Source organism: Solanum lycopersicum, chromosome 8 (genome assembly GCF_036512215.1).
Source record: "Solanum lycopersicum chromosome 8, SLM_r2.1".
Classification (NCBI taxonomy): Eukaryota; Viridiplantae; Streptophyta; class Magnoliopsida; order Solanales; family Solanaceae; genus Solanum; species Solanum lycopersicum.
In genome coordinates this window covers 64,122,384-64,145,851 of record NC_090807.1, presented here as the reverse complement: position 1 = coordinate 64,145,851, position 23,468 = coordinate 64,122,384, and the positions used below count along the sequence as shown (strand labels likewise).

General features: G+C 34.2%; 2 protein-coding genes and 1 long non-coding RNA gene across 3 annotated transcripts; all 3 read right to left on the bottom strand.

The window, feature by feature from the left end:
* Positions 1–7,280: 7,280 nt before the first annotated feature.
* On the bottom strand, positions 7,281–7,741 carry LOC138338083 (uncharacterized). The gene is made up of 2 exons (XR_011211314.1): positions 7,607–7,741; positions 7,281–7,480 (listed from the first exon to the last, which is right to left on the bottom strand). It is a non-coding gene; the product is annotated as an uncharacterized lncRNA (long non-coding RNA).
* Positions 7,742–13,468: 5,727 nt separating this feature from the next.
* LOC101268599 (pentatricopeptide repeat-containing protein At1g79490, mitochondrial) lies at positions 13,469–16,154 on the bottom strand. The gene has a single exon (XM_004245760.5). It carries the CDS (start codon positions 16,152–16,154, stop codon positions 13,770–13,772), a length of 2,385 nt encoding a protein of 794 aa, XP_004245808.1. The 3' UTR covers positions 13,469–13,769.
* LOC101268896 (ubiquitin carboxyl-terminal hydrolase 3-like) lies at positions 13,469–23,466 on the bottom strand. The gene is made up of 9 exons (XM_004245761.5): positions 23,084–23,466; positions 22,435–22,566; positions 22,319–22,357; positions 20,916–21,027; positions 19,933–19,991; positions 19,770–19,844; positions 18,292–18,340; positions 17,919–17,995; positions 13,469–17,222 (listed from the first exon to the last, which is right to left on the bottom strand). The coding sequence occupies exons 1-9, from the start codon at positions 23,141–23,143 to the stop codon at positions 17,121–17,123; spliced, it is 705 nt and encodes a 234-aa protein (XP_004245809.1). The 5' UTR covers positions 23,144–23,466; the 3' UTR covers positions 13,469–17,120.
* Positions 23,467–23,468: the final 2 nt, after the last annotated feature.

Sequence of the window (23,468 nt, the reverse complement as noted above, 5' to 3'; positions counted from 1 at the left end):
ACAATTATCGATCCTATATATATAATTTTCGACGAGATACAAAAATCAATTATATCTTTCTCATCTCTTCCATATCTCACTAACTCCTCTCCTATTTCTAGTAGCAATATATGATATATTTATCGATCAAATAGACGAATTAATCATATCTCACATGCCTTTTCCTTTTAACATATATATAACTATAAATAATAATTTGAGAAACATTAACAAAAGGATCCTGATTACATCTCCAGTTTGTATCTTTTTTTCAAAAATATTTCCTTTAGATAGTAAGCCTAATATGTAACTCTTCGGCCCAAAATATGTCACATTTATTTAAGTTGATACTTTTCGGTTGTATTTTTCAAAAATAGCCACATCAAATTTTAGAATTTCTTTTTTGAAATTCAAAATTTGATCATTGTGACTATGATTTAATTCTAAAATCAATAAATAAAAGGATAAATTATTTAACTACATAAATTTTTTTAAAATTTTCAAAAATCCCTTTTTTTCTTAATTAATAAATTTGTAAGATACATAAAAAAATTTCACCTTTTTTATGGTCAATATCTCCGTTTTTTATTACAAGGTGCATTCATTTTTGGGCAATTTTCACATATATCAAACAAAAAAATCATATTTGTATAATATAGCAAACTTTGCATAATTGCGCTCCATAGCAAACATAAAAACTGTATAATTCGCTATACATATACAAGTGTATAATTCGCTGGCCTAAATTGTATAATTCGCTGGCCTATTTCGCTGCAATTGTATAATTTGCTTTGCATATAGTTGAATCGAATTAAAATGTATGTATATTGCATAATTATAAGTGTATAGCAAGAAGATATATGTTTTTCTCGCTTTATACAAAAACAGAAACACAATATATACACTTCTATGTATAAAGCTAGAGAAAATTGTATTTCACTGCAATTGTATAATTCTCAATTGTATAATTCGTTGGCCTTTTTCTCTGCAATTTTTGAAGTAAAATGTTTGTAAATTGTATAATTAAGTGTATAACACGAAGATATACATTTTTGCATGTGTATATACAATTTTCTCTCGCTTTATACAAAACAGAAATAGAATTATACACTTCTGTGTATAAAGCGAGAGAGGCGAGCGAGAATGGAGAGTGGCGAGCGAGATTCCTAGGAGAGAGACGCTGGCAAATTTTTAGATAATGTTTGCTATGGAGCACAATTAAATCAAACCCTAGCTATTCCATTTAATTTAGGTTATTAGTTTGCTATTTTATACAATTTTTCCTTCATTTTTCACCAATTACCCTCTTCAATTTTATTCCTAAAATCTTTCGACATCTTTAGCAGTTACAAAATTCAAATCCATTTGATTTTCAGTAGGAATCTCTCTCAAGTTTTTCGATTTCAAAGTTTTTAATAGGTAAGAATTTTAGTCTCCATTGTGCTTTTTACTGATACACATGGAATCTGATACATCACATAGTGTTGGTATTCTCATACTAATGTTAATCGTATATATGATTCTGATGATGAAATATGGGTCGAAAACAGATCCAAACGATTGCATGATCCATTAGCAATGAAGAACAAGAGTGTTGTCAAGCCAAAGAAAAAAGTTGGAGAAACCCAAAAAAGGGAGGAGAAAAAACAACATGTCACTTTTCTTCTCCTTTTTTGGGGGTTTCTCCAATCTTTTACTTTGGTTTGACAACACTCTTGCCCTTCATCGCTTATGGATTATGCAATCACTTGGATCTATTTTCGGCCCACATTTCATCATCAAAATCATATGTACGATTAACATTAGTATGAGAAACACCAACGCTATGCGATGTATCAAATTCCATGAGTATTAGTAAAAAACACGAAGAAGACAACAATGGAGACTAAAATTCTTACTTATTAAAAACTTTGAAATTGAAAAAACTGAGAGAGACTCCTACTGAAAATCAAATGGATTTGAATTTTTTAACTGCTAAAGATGTGGAGAGATTTTAGGAATAGAATTGAAGACGGTACTTGTGATGGGAAACGTGTGTGTTGGCTGAAAAAAAGGATTGCACTTTGTAATGAAAAACGTGGGTATATTGACTATAAAAAAGGTAAATAATATTTATGTATCTTACAGATTTTATTAATTGGGGGAAATAATTTTTTTTTGAAAAATTTAAAATAAGTAAGGATAAACGTATATGAAGGTATGTAAAAAAGTATAGTTAAGTAATTTGTCTTTTATAATAGGGCAACTTTCACAGATAGCAAACAAAAAATTCATATTTGTATGCTATAGCAAATTTTGCATAATTGTTCTCTATAGCAAACATAAAACTGTATAATTCGCTATACATATACAATTGTATAATTCGCTGGCCTAAATTGTATAATTTGCTGGCCTTTTTCGCTGCAATTGTACAATTTGCTTTGCATACAGTTGAATCGAATTAAAATATATGTACATTGCATAATTATAAGTGTATATCAAGAAGATATATATTTTTCTCACTTTATACAAAAACAGAAACCCAATATAACAAAAACATAAACACAATATATACACTTCTGTTGTATAAAGCTAGAGAAAATTGTATTTCACCGCAATTGTATAATTCGTTGGCCTTTTTCTGTACAATATTTGAAGTAAAATGTTTGTAAATTGTATAATTAAGTGTATAACACGAAGATATACATTTTTTCATGTGTATATACAATTTTCTCTCGCTTTATACAAAACAGAAACAGAATTATACACTTCTGTGTATAAAGCGAGAGAGGCGAGCGAGAATGGAGAGTGGCGAGCGAGATTTTTGGGAGAGAGACGCTGGCAAATTTTAGCTAATGTTTGCTATGGAGCACAATTAAATTAAACCCTAGCTATTTCATTTATTTTAGATTATTAGTTTGCTATTATATACAATTTTCCCTTTATAATAATATGTAATTTCCAAAATTTATACTAAATAAAACAATGAATGTTTGCATATTTGTATTACAAAAAACGGACCTTACATTCTATTCTCCACACATAAGCCCACACTAATTTTTGTTTGAATCCAAGTAATAATTCAGTTTATCCATAAATAAAAGCCCAATATGTTAATCATTTGATCCAAGATATATCACAATACTTTTCGGTTATATCTATTTTAAAAGAGCAACTTTCACATATAATAAATACAAAATTTATATGTGTATGGTATAGTAAAGTTTGTATAATTGCGCTGCATAGCAAATATAAATATGCATGTTTCGTTATACATATACAAAAAGAAGCAGTTGTATAATTCACTATACTTATACAAAGAAAGCAGTTCTATAATTCACTCATATACAAAAGAAAGCAGTTGTATACAAGAGAACAATTGTATAATATGTGTATGTATAATATGTGTATGTATAAAACGAGAAAGAGAGAAAGACAAAAGAAACTGGGCAAGGGAGTATTTATATTGTATAATTACAAGTGTATAGGAGAAAAATATATATATTTGCATGTATATATACAATTTTCTCTCGCATTACACAAACAGAAACAAAATTTATACATTTCATTTATGTTTTTATAAGCGAAGAGGTGAGAGTGGCAAGCGAGATTCGGGAGAGTAGGCGAGATCTGGGAGAGGGGAGAGAGAGGAACGAAAATGTATGTATTTATACAATTTTCTCTCGCTTTATACAAACACGAACACATTTTATACATTTGTGTTTGTATAAAGAGTGAGAGAGGTGAGCGAGACTGCCACCAAACGAGAGTGGCGAGCGTGATTGCACCAGGGAGAGTGGCGAAAATAACTATAGTTTACTATAGGGTACAACTAAATCAAAGTATATTTATAGCATTTAATTTGTATTAATAGTTTGCTATTATATACAATTTTCCATTTTAAAAAGTAGCCATAATAAGTTTTATCATAACAGAATACACGTGTCATAATCTCATCTACCGACTCGATGTTTATTAAATATCTAATCGACGGATAAAATTGTGCCACGTGTTCATATTTAGTCTTCCATAGAGTGAAGGTCATATATGCTCTAGTTCTTTTACAGAAGGAACACCAATATTCAACAATATGAAAGAAAATATTTACATACCAATTACGATAGTTTAAAAATATATTATTCTTTTTCCCTTTTCAAATTAATAATAATATATTTAAAATTATAAATTTTCAAAAATATTCTTTTCTTTTTTAAATTTCATATCAAATTAAATTACGCTATATATTAAATAAATAAAAAGTTTTATGTCAGGATATATAAAAGTTAAAACTCTTTTGTTTGGCAGTAATCTAATTTTCTGAAACTGGTCACAGACTATTGAAATGCGGGGTTTCTCATTTCTTTTTACATTCTTTAAGTTTGAATTCTTGTATATGTCTAGCCTTATTTTTGAAATGACATTTTAAATAGATTTTTTTTATTCTATTATTAAATGGAGAAACTTAAATTTTTTAATTAAAAATAAAAGTATATCTTAAACTATTCCGTAAGAAAGAAAAAAACTTTTACATATAACAAATAAAAAATTTATACTTGTATGTTATAATAAAATTTGTATAATTATGTTCCGAAGCAAACATAGAAACTATCTAATTCGCTATATATATATACACAGTTGAAGTGAATTGTATAAAATAAAGTGTATAAAACGAGAAAAAGAAAGACACTTAGACAGAGAATTGAATAAACGAATTGTATGATTATAAGTGTATAGAACGATTATATACAATTTGAATTTGTATGAAATGAGAAAGAGAAAGATAAAAAAGACTTGGACAAGAAATATACAATTGAATCGAATTGCATGAAACAAGAAAGAGAGAAATTAGATACAATTTGAATTTGTATAAAACGAGAAAGAGAGAAAGACAAAAGAAACTGGGCAGGGGAGTATTTTTATTGTATAATTATAAGTGTATAGGACGAAAATATATGAACTTGCATGTGTATATACAATTTTCTCACGCTTTATACAAAAATACAATTTATACATTTCGCTTCTGTTTGTATAAGTGAGAAAGGCAAGGGTTGCGAGCGAGATCTGGAAGAGGGGAGAAGGGGAACAAAAATATATGTATTTATCTAATTTTTTCTGCTTTATACAAATAGAAACAATTTTTATACACTTGTGTTGTATAAAAAGTGAGGAAGCGAGCGAGAGATTGGAGCGAGAATGGGAGAGTGGCGGGCGAGATTTTTCAGAGAGAGATGACTGGCAAATTTTGGCAAACGTTTGCTATGGAGCACAATTAAATCAAACCTTAGCTACTCTATTTATTTTAGGTTATTAGTTTGCTATTATATACTATTATCCCTTGAATTTTCAGGAGAGAAACATGTAACTCGAAGCTTACATTCATATCACAATTAAAAAATAGCATACATGTAATTTAAAATTTTTATATTGAACACTAGAATATCACGTAAATTGAAAAATAATTTATTTAAATTTCACTTAACTAGAAGTTTATTAAAATCTAATTTGTAATATTATGTATATCATCAGGTATTAGATTGTTCGATACGTCTAAATTTTCAAAAATCTCAAGATACATACTATAATTAAAATTATATGTAATTGTTTTAGATATATTGTATTCAAGTAGTGGATTCAAATGTTTGGAATGCATATAACCAAAGGCGTATTCAGTATTTCGGCTAGATGGACGTACAATTACGAAATAATGTGTCTTAAATATAAATTTGATCGATTTGATTTTTAGGTTCTTAATATGAATCACAAAATTTTAAAAATTATAAGTCCAAAATTTTTTAAAAATTATAGGTCCAAAATACATAGTACTACTAATTTTACATTTTAGTATACACATTTGATTTAATTATATAAAAAAAAACATTAAATTTTTTGAAAGATTAAAGGAAAAAACAAATTAGTTGAAACGTCAAAAATGTAACTGGTAACCATTTGGAGAGGTGTTACTCAAAAAGATAAGTGCACCCAATCATCATTGTATTATTATATAATACTTTAAAGGGATAATGCCCAAGTACCCCTCAACCTATGTCCGAAATTTCAGAGACACACTTATACTATACTAAGGTCCTATTACCCCTCTGAACTTATTTTATTAATAATTTTTTACCCCTTTTTAGCCTACGTGACACTATCTCGTGGGCCCAACGATGGTTGACTTTTTTTTTTCAAACTAGTGCCACGTAGGCTAAAAAGGGGTAGAAAATTACTTATAAAATAAGTTCACGGGGTAATAGGACCTTAGTATAGTATAAGTGTGTCTCTGGAATTTCGAGCATAGGTTGAGGGGGTACTTGTGCATTTTCCCTACTTTAAACATGGGTTTAGGTTCATGTGAACTCATGACACTCCCTCTAGATACACCTCTACTTATATACCCTCCATCCGAAATTATTTGTCATGATTTCTATTTTTAGAGTCAAATTATAAAAATTTTGACTAACGTTTTATGATGTAATTTTTCATCGTATTAATATGCAAAAATTGCAATTTATAGTACTTTTTATATAGTTTTAGAATATTTAATTTTTTTTATTTACAATATCTAATTAATGTGATCTAATTTAACTTTAAAAATTGATCAAAATAACTTTCGAAAAATGCAACACGTTGAATAATTTTAAATGAAGAAAATAATTAATTTTGCTCACCTCCCTTGTGTCTCCTATTTCGCTTGTTACTTCTCTTTGTATCAAAATAAATTATATCAAATACATACATATTTAAAATATATTTAATGTAATTTGCATATATATGATAATATGCAATCATTCCCATTTCACTCTTCTCTTACCTAATTTTAATTTATCTTATATCAAATATACATATATCCCTCTCCCTAAATTCTCTCGATTAACATTATCACTCCCATCAAATTTTATGTCAAAAAATGAAGTTTTGTTGATAATATCGCCCCGGAAATCATTCAATAAAATCCAAGTAAAGCCAGCTAGCTTTATTAGAAAAAAAAAATCAGTTTCAGTTTCCACCCAAAAATAAAATAAAAAATAAAAAAATAAAATAAAACGTGTCAATGCACAAACACATGCAACCTCATATTGTTACACGTAATCACCATGCAACAATACTCCAATCTCTTTCTCCACTATATTTACTCTCTCATACTTGATCAAACTCTCCATTCATTTCTTTAAACAAAATTAAAAAAAAAGAAGTAAAAATTCTGTGATTATTTTTTTTTTTTGGAAAAAATAAAAAATAAATGTCTCAGATTCAATCAGGTAGGCATGAACAGCACCAGCAGCTGTCACGTCAAGTGGCTAAAACCACTACGGCGGTGACGGTGGGTGGGTCTTTGATGGTGTTATCCGGGTTAACCCTGGCTGTCACTGTAATTGGACTTGTAGTAGCAACGCCTTTGTTGGTTATTTTTAGCCCGGTTCTTGTACCCGCTGCAATTACCATTTTCATGATTCTGGGTGGCTTGTTGGCTGCTACTGCATTTGGGGCTACTGCTACTTTTGTTTTCTACTGGATGTACAGGTACCTTACATTAATTAGTCAGTTTGATTCAGCACCGAGTTTAATTTTTTTTGAACTCCGTGCAAATAAAAAAACTGAGGGAGTAATATATCAAATTTAAATTCGAAATGTGTGTTATGGTTGCAGGTACACTACTGGGAAGCATCCAATTGGGGCAGATCAGCTAGATTATGCAAGAGATAGGCTAGCCCATGCAGCCCATGATATCAAGGAGAAAGCTGAGCAATTGGGACAGCAGGCACAGCAACAAGTTAAAACTAGTATTTGAAGCATTATCAAAAGTTTGTTCAATGAAGAAAATGCTGTTTTATGCATCAAACTTGTACCTTTTTTACTTTTTTATCTATTTTTCTTAGTTTATGTGTTTGGGCGTGTTGAAGTCCTGTGATGTTGGTTTGGATTTTGTGGGAATGTTGTATTTGGCGTAATGGGTCTGGTCTGTGTGTATGTTCATAATTATTTACTTCTCTTTCAAGTCATTTTGTCGCATACACCGCCCTTCTTTTCCGGCTCGTTATAGAGAGACCCACAAGGACCATTTATGTCAATTTTCTCCGCTTCTGTACCAACAACAAAAGTTGGTTACAGAATCTTGGTAGTACTGGTCTCCAAGGTAATACCTTGTTCGATTAATTGTCCTCTTATGGCTTTCAAATGTTGAAACAAACTTGTTCGCAAGGTTTCTGTTAAGGCATTGTAAGCAACATCTAAGATTCGAAGCTCAGGAAACAAGTTCCTCATCCTTGATTTCCCGATGGGACCATGCAATTATCTCAAACTTGTTTTTGCAGCTTCAACCACATGGGGAATGTGTCTGTTGAGGTGATTATTTCCTAGATCAAGAACTTGCAACTCCTTGCATGTAGCTTATTGTCATGCACTTCCAACGCCAAAAGTTTGTTGGAATTGTCCCAGACAGATGCATATCAAAAACCTCGAGGCTACTAACATTACCCAAGCATTCAGGTATCTCTCCCATCAAGTTGTTTTTCGCCAAATCTATGACTTTTTAGTGATCTCAAATTGCAAACGGATGAAGGAATTTCCTCGCTAAGATTATTGTTTGACATGAACAAGTATTGTGTGGAACTTGGTATGAAGCCAAAAAAATTGGACCTCAAATCAATGAGGGACAAGAAATCGAGTTGATGTTTGTTGAGTTCATATCTCAAACAGTTAATTACTCATCTCATCGCATGTTACTCCGTCCCATAAGCAGCAATCACTGCTCGTATTCCATGAACTCAATTTGGAAAAATTGTTAAGAAAAATATCATATGATGGATCAATAGTAAGTGATTTCTTGAAATTTAGAAGGGAAATGCTTTGACCTTTGGGGCACAAAGATGAAGAGAAACAGAGAAAAACAATTAAGAGCACAGCTGAGAGTTGCATGTAGTCCATGTTTGAATTAAAAAAAAAGAGTTGGTACTGAAAATCTGAGGAATCTATGCAAATGTATAGAGGGGAAAAAAATCAAGTCTTTTACTCAACCTTGCTGCTAAGTGTATGTGTTTCATCAAGTAATATATACAAATAAGCAACTTGACAGAGAAAGACAATTAACAGCACAGCTGAGAGTTGCATATAGTCCCATGTTAGAATTAAAAAAAGGTTGGTACTGAAAATATGAAGAATTTATAAAAAAATATATACATAATAGAGGAAAGAATCAAGTTCTTGGTCAACGTTGATAAAAAGTCTGTGTGTCTGATAAAGTAATATATTACAAGAAAAAAGAAAAACAATTTGAAAGGAAAGACCATTAAGATCACAGCTGTAGCCAATGTTTGAATAGAAGAGTTCAAACAAGTCAAGGGTAGGTCTGGATATTCAATTATACTATTGCAAGTTGTTCACTAATACACATATAGAGAGTACTTGCTTAATATTCACTTTTCATGTAAAAGATTTACGTGTTATACAGCTTCAAAAGCTCGAATAAGTGAAACTTTTGTAGACTCCCAAACATGCAGGATTCTAAATTTTTGAGGTCTGAAATTCGGGAATTTCAACCAATTTTCCCCAGTAGCCAAGCTAAATTTTGGCAGCCTTAAAAGGAAAAAAAAAAAGGAGGAAGGTTACCTGTAATAGGCTACTTGGAGTCTTAGTTGCGCGGACTCTTCATTTTGATGTGCACCCGTGTCGAATTCTCCAAAAAATACACTACTTTTAGCGAATTCGACATGCACCCCTTGACATATTTGAAGAGTCCGAGCAACATAGCTTGGAGTAGATGCACCATGTGAAATTGGTCAAGACCTCCTTCCATCAAATTCATAGAGTTGTTCTGAAATGTGACAAGTTTATACAACTTCCCGTCTTCTGTCATGATAGCTAAAGGTGCAAATCTAGGTTGTCAAGCCTTTAGGTTAATCGAGTTGATAAGGTTTATATGCAGACCATAAAGAGCCATAAAGAGAGAGAGAGAGAGTGTTACCATCAACACATGTGAAAGAGATGAAATGGGTGTCTATATTTTCAGAAGCCTGCAAAAAGAATGCACTGATTGTTGCATACTATTATGCACTCGATTGTTAAAATAACCATCACTTTCACTATACAAAAGCTGATATAGAGGAGGTTCACGCCATTAAAACTTCATAAGAAACACTATATTTGGAAGCAGAATAACCAACCATGTTCATGTGAGCAAACAACAAATATTACCGACTTTGAACAGAGATGGCAACTTATAAAAGATAATACTTGAACACCACATTTTCTTCAAGCCTACAACCTTTGTGCTGAGGTTTCTCAGTTAAACACACATACTTTGTAGAGTGGTAGTGTATCAGAAACAATGCTGAATATTGTAAGATGCAATCACCAGAAAAAAAGAACGGTTGTTTTCTTTATCTACTGATTCAACAGTTTTGATTCTTAAGGAGCTACATAGCAATGAATGTACTTTTTCTGCTGTTCCTTTTGCACCAAAAGAGCGCCTATGCAACAAATAGCAGTAGCACCAGCTATATAAAAGATCAAAGAACTATGAACTTAATGATGCAGAAAATGCAACCATACAAAAGGCTTCTAGTCTTTGTCAAAATTCATTAAATCAGCAAGAGCACCTATTTTGCACCATACAGCTACAGCAGGCTACCAGTCTACCACTCTCCACTTGCGTGAATCCTTCTTCTCACCAAAGAAGGTTAGTAGTCTTCCTCAAAAGTCAAAACATTATTCAATAACACCAAAAGATAAAATACTTCTGTCACAAAGCTTAGCCGGTTTAACCCTATTACCCTACCATCATCCATTTCCCTGAATTATTTCTCAACTCAAGACTCTAGCTCTTCGAAACTAGTATTTAGTACCCTCCTCTGACTTCTTCATTTACTCTTCCTAGACCATATTTTCTCTTCAGGATGACGAGTTCATTATTGGATAACTGAAGCAGGTAATGTCTCATACCTGGCGATAGTATTGTGTTCTCTTCATGTTCAAAGTGTACCAAAGGAAAAACCAAACATCACAGTCGAAGTGAGACGCGAGGTATACTTGAAGATGCTAACCCTACAGTAAGTGGCTGTATTTATCCTCTTAATTAGGTTATCATTCTTATCACCATGTTGATAATATCCTATGAGCAAGAGCAACTACTTGGTATTTTTATCTAATGCAAGTCAGCCCTAAATTGCACTTCAAGATTGGTTTCCAGTCAGATGTTTTTCTTGAATCTAGTCAATTGACCTGAATTCTCAATGTATATTCATTTTCTTTTTTTTCTCCTTTTTCCAAAATCTAAATCTTAGATCAGAACTTTAGAGAAGGTCTCTGTAGACTGCTAAAACAATATACACTATCACTATGAAAGAATATATTCAGCATAACATATCTTTACTCATCCAAAAAGACAGAAAAGCTATGAAATAATGAAAGAGAAACTTGTACCACACAGTATATGAACTTAACAAAGTGATGTAGAAGGATACTATTTTTTTCAATCAGGTTACAGTCCATTTCAAAGAGCAAAAATGAAGTGCATCAACCCATGTCTTGTAAATTTAACACAGGCACATTAAGGCAAAAGAAAGGTGTGATTAACCCAGTCAATCACAGTTAGTGCCACGTCATAAAGATCTCTTCCCTTTTTTTTTGAAAATGGCAATTGTTTCCATTTCTGTAGAACAGTACATAGGTTGTACTGAAAACCATATTTACATAAGGAACTCTAATAATACTGGCCTATCCATATAATGAGTCTAAGACATCAATGATAGAGACAATATCATTAGAGTAAGTCTGATTACACAGAGGGTCAAAGTAAAATTAGTTTGACTTGTTGCATACTACTTTCCCTATTCTCAAAAACTCTAAGGTTCCTCTCTTTCCACAGTGTCCACCAAATAGCGGCAGGGACAATTCTCCAGTCACTTTTGTTTTTTGCAAGGACAATTCTCCTATTGAAAATATTATGATAAAGCCTCCTTGTCCAGGTGTAGACAGCTTGAACGGTTTCACTTGATGCAAAGAAAAGCAACAGATAGAGAAGGAAAAATCCAAGATGGATGATTAAATTTGTTAACATAGAAGAGAAAACAAGAGTCATACACATGAAATATCAATTCCAAATATTTGATATAATAATTTTTTGATAGAATATTAACAGCTAAATTGCAATTGAGGCCCCGTTAATCGAATAACAACAACAAGAGCTCTAATACGAAGGCCTCCCATGAGTTGTACGGTAAGGTTGTCAACATATGAAGACCTTGGAAGTTTGTGCAAATTAACTTCTAGTTCAAAAGCTAGAACACAAAAGTGATGCTTCACATGAACAAAGTGACCAAGTTCTATGAGGTTGGTTTTGCAAATAAAAGCCGGCATACAAACATATAGGTCGTGGACATAAGTTGAAACAACAGGGCATAGCAAGAATTGGCCAGAATACTGCAATGATCTTATACCAGAGCCCCATCAACAGAAATTGTCAAAATGCGAGAAAATTTACGTATTAAATAATCCATAACTTGATAAGGGAAGCAAAGTAATAAAAATAACAACACTAAAACACAGGAAGTTCACGGGTTTCATTATTACAAGACATGTGATAATGGGCGATTTGACAGCAAAAGCAAAATAAAAAAAATCCAATGTAGAAACATGGGTTTGATTCACACTCCATGTTCTGAGAAAGGATTATTTCTATAACCACAGGATATGACTGATAGACTGATGTTTCAAAAGTGTTCAAGAAATAGAAAAAAAGTGTTGTCATATGTTTAAGATGGTACAACACATATCTGTGTCCCTAGATTTTCAAACTCCAATCTTTCATCTTTAATTCGGCAACGGTGCGTACTTAAAAGGAACTTCTCAAGAATGACATTTAGCATAAACACTAGCTCATTGTTGGTAATATATTTATAACTGCACTTGAAGAATTTGGTTTTTCAGCAAGAACACTAACAGATTTCTATGTAAGTCATCAACCACCTTGTAGAATTGTATACTATCCTCAGATGTCTGTTAACCATAACAAAATCTTTTGAACTACATACTTATGAAGTAATTTCTCAATTGCGGTAACAATGCAACTAAGTTTTGAATGTTGCAGCAGAATCAGTGTGTAGGCCCTTAAATCAACTAGAAACAAAGTCAAATGTTAATCACTTTATGCTGGTTCAATTTGCACCATAGATTCATTTGTAAGAAATTTGTTCACCCCCACTTCTTTCCTTTTTTTTTTCTTTTTTGTGTATGTGTGTGTGGGGTGGCGGGGGGGGAGGGGGTTTAGTTGTTTTTTCTAGAACTATTTGAAGCATTCACCATGCTTACTTGATTATTAATCACATTAGCAACATTTCTAACATAAGAATTTCACTCTCTATGCCAAGGGATAAGATTGAGGCACTAAGAATTATCAGACTTCAAACTAGTCAAAAGAATAGAATTGCAAATGAACAAGAATATTTTCCCCTTCAAGAACCAAGCTGGAGTCGAAAGCAAATTTAAACCATATGAATGGGAAAGATCTTTCCAGATATTGAAAGCAAAATACAAGTAGCATTAGCTTTGATTCTATTGTTTGATGAGAGCAAAAAGCACTCAATGTCGATTGTTGAGTAGGTTTAACAGTAAATCAGACCAGCACTGCCAATGAGTTTCGGATGTAAGAATCAAAAGTACAGACAACATGTATCTTGTATGCAATATTTATCTATTAGAATGGACTATAATTCCAATCCACTATAAGACACTCTAACTTTGACATAGAAAAAGTATCTCTAGCACCAGCAGAACTGAAATCAAATCTCTAGCTAGGCCATTTTACACATGGGAAACAACTACATTGCTTTTCCAGCAAAAATAGGTTTAGGAGGGGACAACGACCTGATTTCAGGTGCAGATGTTGGAAAAAGTATGTTGAGTTTATGCATTAAAATATCAGCCCTTGATGGAATCTCATTCAAAAGAAATTGCTGAACAATTGGTTTCTTAAACCAATCCAGGACCGCATCTCCTGGGGCCCTCAAAACAACCTTACTAACCTCGAAGGGAGATTCCACGGAGCTTAACATCTGTGCCACCACAATTTTCAAAGTTGGTCCAGTAACCAATTTGATCCGCCTAGGGACAACACCATAATACAACATCCGTTTCCTAAACCTATGAAGCGTATGTACCACGGCAACGAGAGCTGCTCCCACTGACAAGTTTCTAACATCAAGGGACCAGGCAATATGTTGATCAAACACTATAGCCTTTGGGAAAAGCTTGTTTTCATAGGCAACTTTCCATACACAACGAGCACGATTTATTTGTCCCATGAGAACAAGATAGTTGAGGAGAACATTAACAAAATACCTTGAAGCTCCTTCTTCCAGCTCATAATCAATGCCTTGGAAGAATTCCCTTACAAAAGTTAAAACTGGTTGTTTCCTCTGCTCTGGCCCAGTAAAGAGCCCACACATGAAAGTGTGAGCCTTATGCCTTGTAGCACTCAAGATTGACATTAAATGCCTCTCATTGTTCTCGTCTTGGCATCTTACTAAATGTGCTAAAATTGAAGTGTAAAGAATGAGGTCAACTTTGGCAGCAGAGTTCACATATGTTTCGAGGAGAGGCTTGGCTTGCTCGTACGCCCCACTCTTCATGCATGATTCAAAAAGCTGCCGGATAATGAAATTATTTGTCCTGATGGCTGATGAACCCATAAACCGTAGCCACCTTAAAGCAAGATCAACAGAACCATCTTTAATGTAAACCATCAAAACATCACTAGCATTCACATCAACTGAATATCCCATGGCCTTCATTTCCAGTAAAATCTTTGCAGAAACATCCAGAAGCTTCTTTTTGGCAAGAAGGGTTAGCAAGGCTGTATAAGTACTCAGTCCTGGTCTCAGACCTGCATTTGTCATTGAGTTATAAAGCTTCATTGCAGCATCTACCTGACCAGAAGCAGCATGCATCTCCAGGAGAGAAGAATAGGTGGACGGAGTGGGCAAAAATCCCGCCTTTTCCATATCTGAGAAGACAGACGTAGCAACATCAAGCTTCCCAGATTTTGCATGGGACTCAACAATCATGGTGTACAGCCCATAGTTAGGTCTAAACCCTGTTTTTTTCATTTCATCCCAAAGCCTTAGAGCAGTCTCTAGTTTTCCAGCTTTCACAAAAGACTCAATCAAGGATACGAACATAGTGGCAGATGGCCTGAACCCAAAACCCTGCATTTCAGTATATACCTTTAGTGATGTGTCCAACCTCCCAGCTTTACCCATTGAATCAACCAGTGAGGCAAAGATCCCAAAACCTGGTCGGAAGTTGCTCACCTTCATCTGTTGGAAGAGCTTGAACGCTGCATCAAGGCGTCCTGACTTAGCTAGACTTGGAATCATTAACTCATAACTCGATGCATCTAATGAACACCCGGCTTTTTCCATGTTCTCATATATCTCAAATGCCTTGTATGGCAAACCATTGTTTAAGAACACGGTGATAAGGGAATTGTATGTCCCGGTATCAACTATGCAACCAGACTCTTGAATTTTCTTAAAACAACAGAATGCTACCTCAAATTTCTCTGCCTTAGCTAGGTACTGGATGACTCTATTATACGCATTAAACAAAGACGACGCCCCATTCTCGCCTGAATCAAGAACCATATCATCGAAAACCAATTGAATTCCATCAAAATCTCTACTTTGGTTCAATTTATCAAACAGTGTGATATAACATGCATCATTTGGCTTATACCAAGGTTGTCTCTTTGCCCACCGAAACAAACTCAATGAAGCATCACTATCTTCCATAACTTTCAATGCTTGCATAATATGAGTCATATTTGGTATAAACTGGAGCTTATCCAATTGGGTCTCCATTTCAGGTCCCCATCTCCACCTCTTCACTATCTCAACAAGCTTTGCTACTGCGGAAGCATTCAAAATAGGCTTTTTCAATCCACCGACCATTACATGGTCATCCAGCCCCGGCTCAACCGACCTTATTCCCTTCCCAGAGTAAATGACACTCCCTGATTCATCCAGATATTCTACATCTTCAGTCCATTCATCACTGCTCTTCCCAGAACAGTAGTATCTAGAAGAAAAGTAAGGTCCTTTGACGTTGAAATCGCACGACCCTGCAGTGTTCCGAAATGGATGATAACTCCGATAAATTTCGATTAAGTTCCGGGTATGTTTCAAGTTTCTATAAAACAGAAGCATTATATGGGAGTGAGACAGAGACCGTGGGGAAAGTAATTAGGGTTCCGGCGAAAATGGGGCAAGGGTTTAGCTCGGTACATGTGCAGCGTCTGCGGTGGCGACGGCGGCGGGGTTCATTTGCAATGCTGAATAGTCCACTGAGCTTGTGAATTTGAACCTATTTGAGTTGGTACGAAGGAAAACGTGTTCTTCATCAGCGTCGGAGGAAGGAGGTCACTATAACTGGCACAATGCGTCGGGTCGGGTAGGGTCGGGTCATTATATTCACTTTCCATTTTATAGTTCGTTTAAGAAACAACTTTTCTTTAAAGCAAATTTTTAATCTAACACAATCCACATAATGTGTTTTAGATTTACATATTCAAAAATTTATACGTTTAAAACTCTCTTTAAAAAGTCTTTTTTACTCTTTCTTTACTTTCTAATATTTTTTGTCAAGTTAAAAACGAAAAAATGATATATATGTCTATAATAAAAATAGATTACTTCTTACTTGATCATTAAATTCCCACACGAGATGCGTATTACATATGTTAATACTTTTTTTTAATTTTCTACCGAGTGTCTAAAATTCACATTGAAACTCCGATTAAATTCAAATCACACTCGGCAGGGCTCCTTCAGGGTGGCGCTCCCAACAGGATTTTCTCTGAGTACAGGACTTGAACCCCTATTCACACTAGTGCACCACCATGTTGTTAGACAGTAAATTGGTAATGCTGGAACGGCTCATTTCTAAGGCAAACCTGATTTAACATTTGCGCTACAACTTTTTGTGTAAGGTTTGTATAACAAGTGCGTCTTTGATTTTTATACAACAGAGTGGAGTGGCTAAAGACAAAAGGATCTCAGTCGAGGTATGCAGTGGAAATGGTTCCATGTCAAAACGTGATGACATAAGTCCATCTTTAGCTCTTTCTATATTAGAAATGTGATCAAAAGATACACAGGCATAAAACTCTCCGCTCATGGAGCATCACCTTTAACTCTCTTCGATATGGCAATGATGTTGAAGTTCATCGAGTCTGGATTTTTTTGCATCATCTTTTGTATAACTTTAGCAGCATCCTGCAACAGTCGGGAATTGCTATGATTAGGAAAGGATTTAGAAGAATAATATACTCCACATAACAGTCTATGGAAAATTTTAGATAACTCTGTGGTTACACCAATAATCGCAAGGGTTATTTGCCAAATCATCGTTTCGTACACATCTTATCCTCGATTCATCACTTAATTGTTGAGAATCTAATATGGTTAACGGCTCCTCCGGGAATAACATATTGGAGTATGCTGTTTGATTACTTAAATCAGCACCCTGAATGAGTGTATCAGATTGTGTGTTCTAAAGTTAATACTAATGTTTTACATGAAAAGGACTTTTATCATGGACTTGTAAAAGGACAGGTTCGCATCTGTGGTCAGCCATTGTCAAACTCGTTTTGCTGTATTTCCCCATCTCAATTTGGTCTGCTAGAGAGTTTTCGGGTAGTGAATACTTGCTTATTATTTGTTTTTCATGTAAAAGTGTGTATCTTCATGGCCCAGATAAGTGAAAATGGTAAAGACTTCCAACATGCAGGTTCTAACTGATCTCATGGGGTCAAAGAATTCAGGTTGTGGTGGATGAAGTGAATACAGGTCGTGGTCGATAAGGTTCAAATTGACATCGAAATTTGGCTTTCAGGCCAATTTTCCCTCACTGCTTGGTCTAACTTTCGGCAGCCACTAGGTTTCAAAAAGGAAAGAAATATGGAAGGTTACCTGTAACAGGCTGCTTGGAGTAGATGCACCATGTGAAATTGGTCTGGACTTCCTTCCATCAAGTTCATAGAGTTGTCCTGCAACGTGACAAGTTTATGCTACTTCTCGAATTCTGTATGATAGCTTTACGTGCAAATATGGGATGTTAAGGTTTAATACAATTGATAATCACTATATAAATGCAACTTGGTCACTAATATACAGCCTCCAATTGTATGTTCAATGCGACCATATGCTTAAATTGTGCAGTCATTTCTCTCCATCTGGTCGTTCTCAAACAAAGAAAAAGGAAAAAAATAGCTAAAGCTATTTGTGCATTTCATAATGTAGAATTAGGTCCTTATGCAATCCAAAGAGAAAGATAGAATGTTACCATCAACACATGTGAAGCAGATGAAATGGGTGTCCACATTTACTGGAACCTGCAAAAATAATTCACCAGATTGATGCATACTATTTACAGACATCAACAAATTGAAATATGATCTTTAGTTGCATATAATATACACTAGATTGTTAAGCTAACTGTCACTTCCACTATAGAAAAAACTGATATAGAGGAGGTCATGACCTTAAAATTTCATAAGAATCACTCTATTTGGATCCATGCACTCAAAGTGGTAGAGAAACTGAACAAAGTTCGAACAGAAGGATGGTTTTGCTATCTTTGTAACCAAAGTTTAAAAAGACTAACTATTGTGCAGTTAAATTTTGTTCAAAAACTTGAGCATGGAAGTGCTTCCTCGCAGGCTCGCACGAACGAAGGCGTCAAGTTCTATGAGGTGCACTTTGCAAATAAACCTGGACTTTCTAGCTGATATACAAAGACATAAGTCGTGTCTGTGATGGACAAGGCAAGGACATGGAGACAGTAAGTTGAAACTACAGGGCATGGCAAGAATTGACCAGTATACTGCAAAGATGTTATAACAGAGCCTCAACAGCCGGAACTGTCAAAAGCAGAGAAAATTTACATATTCCATAATCCATAGCTTTGATAAGAGAAGCCAAGTAATAAGCAGATCAACAAAACTAAAACACAATATTAATTCTATTTATTCAAATCAATTTCAATATCACAGGACGCAAGTATATAGGAAATAGAAAAAAGAAGTGCTGTCAAGTAATCCAAATTCCAAGATGGTATTAACACATATCTCTGTCCCTAGATTTCAAGGTCCAACCATTTGTGTTTAATTCGGTAATGGTGTGCACTTAAAATAACTTCTCAAGAATTACATTTAGCATGAGAATCACCTCATTGTTGATCAAATATTTGCAACTACACTTGAAGAATCTTCTTTTTGCAAGAACATTAACACATTTCTTTATTGGTCCTCAACCACCTTCTAGAATTGCAGACTATCCTCAGTTGTTTGTTTACCATGGCAAAATCTTTTGAACTACATACTGATGCAGTAATTTCCCAATTGTGGAAATAATACAGCCAAGTTTTGAATGTCTAAGCAAAATCAATGTGAAGGCCCTTAAATTAACTAGAAACAAAGTCAAATTTCAATTGCATCTTATGCAGGTTCAGTTGCTTCAGTATGCACCAATAATAGTTTTGATAAAGCTATTTGTAGAATTCGCCATATTCGGCTTGTCTATTAATCACATTAACAACAGTTGAAACATACACTTTCTCTAGGCCAATGGATATTGAGGCACTACATTTTATCAGACTCCAAACTAGTCAAAAGGTTCAAATCGCACAAGAACAAGTATATTTTTTCCAAAGAATATGCAACAGGTTTACATGAAAAGAAAACTATCATTTTTTATCTACAATTGGTCGCATCTTCACTACATTATTTATCTAGAAAAATAAGAAGACATGTGAACTCTTACCTCAGTGTCACCAGCAGTAGCTGCTACTGAATGAGCAACCTCTATTTCTGTATCACTTTCAAGGAATGAAGCACGCTACATTTTATGCGCATGCTAATGAGCTTCGTGAATACTAGGAAATATTATGTCAGTAACCAAAATGAAACTAAACCAAAATAAATACCTCCATCGGGTCCATGCATGCAGTTGATTTAAAGAACTTGTCCAAAAATGAGCCCTCATCTAGAGCACATAAAGAAGTATTGGCATCGTGAGACAGATTGGAACAGGAATGAGGTAGGAATCATGTGGAACTAGACTTAGAGGTGGAGTTGCACGAGTAAAAGAAATTGATGATAGATTATCTTATATTAAGACTAGTATGGGAAAATGAGATCATCAACACCATTCTTATGTTCAGTAAACAAGATTAAATAAGGAAACTAAAACTAGATTCTAGGAAGATATGGATATCCTGGTCCAAGGGATCTTTACCGACATATCTCTAATAGGGAAGTCCAAACAGACATGAGGAGAGAATATAGCGGTTTCTAACAACTAAATTGGGAATATGGTTATGGTACCAAAAATGGTGACTTATTATTCAGTTGTAGCCTTGTACACCTATATTCTGTTAAGTGAGACTTATAATTCACCTTAAAGAAAAAATTATTAATTGGAATCATGATTTCGAACTGCCGCAAAGAAAAGCTGGTATTTAAGAGAAGGATAGAAGGACGGGCCCATTATCCACAAAATATCGAACTTCGACCCAACTGGCCCCAGGGAATTTTATGGTTAAGAAAAAGAAATTGGAACAACATGAACCTGAACATAGTAGGATCAATATAAAAGATTCATATAGTTGATTCCAGATTTCCAACTAACACAGGATACAGCTACAGTTGATTGATTGACTAAAAATGTAAAGGTCATTTTCAAATAATACATTCTTGAGAATAAGTTGTTATGTAACCAAGAAACCCAGTTCCTCACTACACAACTCTTACAGATGACCCTTGAAAAGCAAAAATCAATATATTAGGTAACTTCCCAGTTAAGAGAACACAAAGTGATTATAAGCAATTCAATGCACTTGTCTTGGTAGTACTCTATATATGATGCAAACAATAGATATTAACATGCAAGAAAGTTAAAATGACCTACCAAGTTTTATCTCTGAGGTAATATTCCCAATAGCATGAAGTAGACCAATTGTTCCACATGCATTTCCCACTGTTTGTTTCATGAAGTAAATGGTACTGGTGGGGTCCTTCACCTGCACTCAACTCTCATGAATAATTCCTAATTCGAAATTATGCAGCAAACAGGATAAGATACATATAACAGTTACCACACTCGTACGGTGCAATAACACTCAGTCAAAAAAGGGGAGGAAGAATTTGATAAGGATGTCGAGGAAATATTTTCAGAGAAGAGAATGATGAATTGATGATTGCATTTATGTGACAGATCCTTGAAATCCAGTTTAGCTCCAAATATTTATCATATTGCAATGTTTACCAACTCATTCAAGTGGGATGAAATAGTAGCTGATTCAGATAAAGTACAACTTAGAAGAACTGATCAACAATTTATAGAAGCAACAAAAATAAATAGGGTAAGATCCAACTCCCAAGCAGATACTACATGTGTAGAAAGGAGGGTGGAAGTAACGGACAACTATTCCTTCACTATGAGGTGGCCTCAGACATATGGAACATGTTTTTTTGTCTCTTTGGTCTCAAATGGACCACACCCCATTTCAGTTAAGGATGCTTATGAGAGTTGGAGCCAATGGAGAGTTGAAAAAGCCATCAAGAAGATCTGGAACATGGTTCCTGCTTGTATTTTTTCAAGTATCTGGTTAGAGAGGAAAAGGGGATGTTTTGATGGGGAGTCAACTCCTTTAGGTGTTTTGAAGGCTAGGTGTATTTCTAATATGTTTATCTGGTCCACTTTGCATTCTGATATTAATGCTGAACATCTACTGGACTTTATTAGCTCTCTAGTTCTGGCTTAGGTAGAATTTGTTCGGCCAACCTGTCATTTTCTGTAAGCTCAGTTGCCATATCTAGTAACTGTTGCATCTTCTTGATGCTTTTTATCAATATCACGTACTCCATAAAAAAAAGATACTGAGAATGTAGGCTCCCCTACATCTAGAATAGAAGGTAATCCAGGACAACTGCCTACTCAGCCAGCAAGTAAAGCTTCCAATTAAACTAAAATCTGTCCAAGAGGATTAAAGATGACAATGTTACATGATGATCTACACAACAGAGAAGCAGATGCAAAGACATTATCAAGTAACCACCAACTCAGAACAGCAACATTCAGTATTAAGAGATATCACAACATGGCCAACCAAATAATTGTTATTGGCATAATAACTTAACGTGTGTCAAATCGAAATATGAACAGATCGAAGTGGCATGAAGTTCCCGAATTCTGTAAATACAGCATTCACCAGTAAGAAAAATCAAAGGGTGGTGATGGAAGCACTGCAGTCATAATCTAACAACAAGATATAGTTCATAAAGATATGGTCATGAGCTCATGAAAGATACCTTTATTTCACTGTCTTGCTGTACTCTCTCTGCTTCACTCTGAAAACACATGGCATGTAATTAATGAACTAGCATCAAACTAGAAAATCAAATCTTATTTCTTTGTTACAACAAACCTGTGATGTTAGAGGATAGAGAAACAAAACAGCAAGGACCGGCTTGGGCACCATTCCCAAAAGTTCTTCATCCAACCCATAAACATCATAGCACTCTACCTCATCCGGTGGAACACCACGACTCCAAAGAAACTGCTCAATTAAGCAAAAAAAAAAAAACATACAACAAAATAGAGTTAATAAATACATTATCTCTATTTCTCGAGCTAAGGTTCTCCATAAACTGCCTCTCTACGTCCATCCAAGGTAGGGGTAAGATTTACGTACACTGTGACCTCCCCAGACCCCACTTTGTGTGATAATACTAGCTGTGTTGTTATTGTTGTTGTAAAATTACACTAAATAGGTTCATTTCGGAAAAGAAGAGATCAATCAGCTGACAAAGGTGAAAGAAACTTACCCTAATCATTCCAATTAACACTTGAGCTGATCAACTTAATAAATGTGATAAAAAATTTCATACGGAAATCAATATATTTGGAAGCTAATTCAATGAATTCTATAATGCATGACGAATTGAGGAAAAAAATCAGCGAACTCCATGTTTTTTCTACCAAATGAAACCCAGAAAAGATTTAAGTCGAGGAAATGAAAATATCGAACAGATTGGAAAAAAAGTAAATAAGATACAAAAATTAAAAAGTGATACCTGATTCATGACATCAGGATTAGCTTCAAGAGGAAGCCATTTCTTAGCAATGTCGGCCATGGATTCCTTCTACTTTTCTTAGCTCTGTTTAGGAAGAAGACGTAACGTATACTGTGTGAACTCTGAAGCGGTTTCTTCTTTATATATACGTTTTGCAAAGCTAAAAATTTACTCATTACACGTGTTACTCTTTTAGACAAACTATATATATGTAGCCAAAAATTTAAGCTACGTGACACAGTTTAATTTTATATAAAATTATTGCTCATTTATTAGTATCCGATTAATCTGGCAGGACCATTTCTTATATATATTTTCCTTTGAAAATGCCCTATTAATTGGAGAATCATCAAAAGTATTCAAAATGGAAATAAAGACCTCTGGA

What these genes read in the sequence shown, in the direction of transcription:
- LOC101268599 (XM_004245760.5), bottom strand. Translation starts at nt 16,154, where the DNA reads ATGCTTCTGTTTTATAGAAACTTGAAACATACCCGGAACTTAATCGAA.
- LOC101268896 (XM_004245761.5), bottom strand. Translation starts at nt 23,143, where the DNA reads ATGGCCGACATTGCTAAGAAATGGCTTCCTCTTGAAGCTAATCCTGAT. An exon ending in TCTATCCTCTAACATCACAG is followed by an intron (nt 22,358 to 22,434) that starts GTTTGTTGTAAC and finishes ATGTGTTTTCAG; the next exon opens with AGTGAAGCAGAGAGAGTACA. An exon ending in CTGCTTCACATGTGTTGATG is followed by an intron (nt 17,996 to 18,291) that starts GTAACATTCTAT and finishes GTCACGTTGCAG; the next exon opens with GACAACTCTATGAACTTGAT.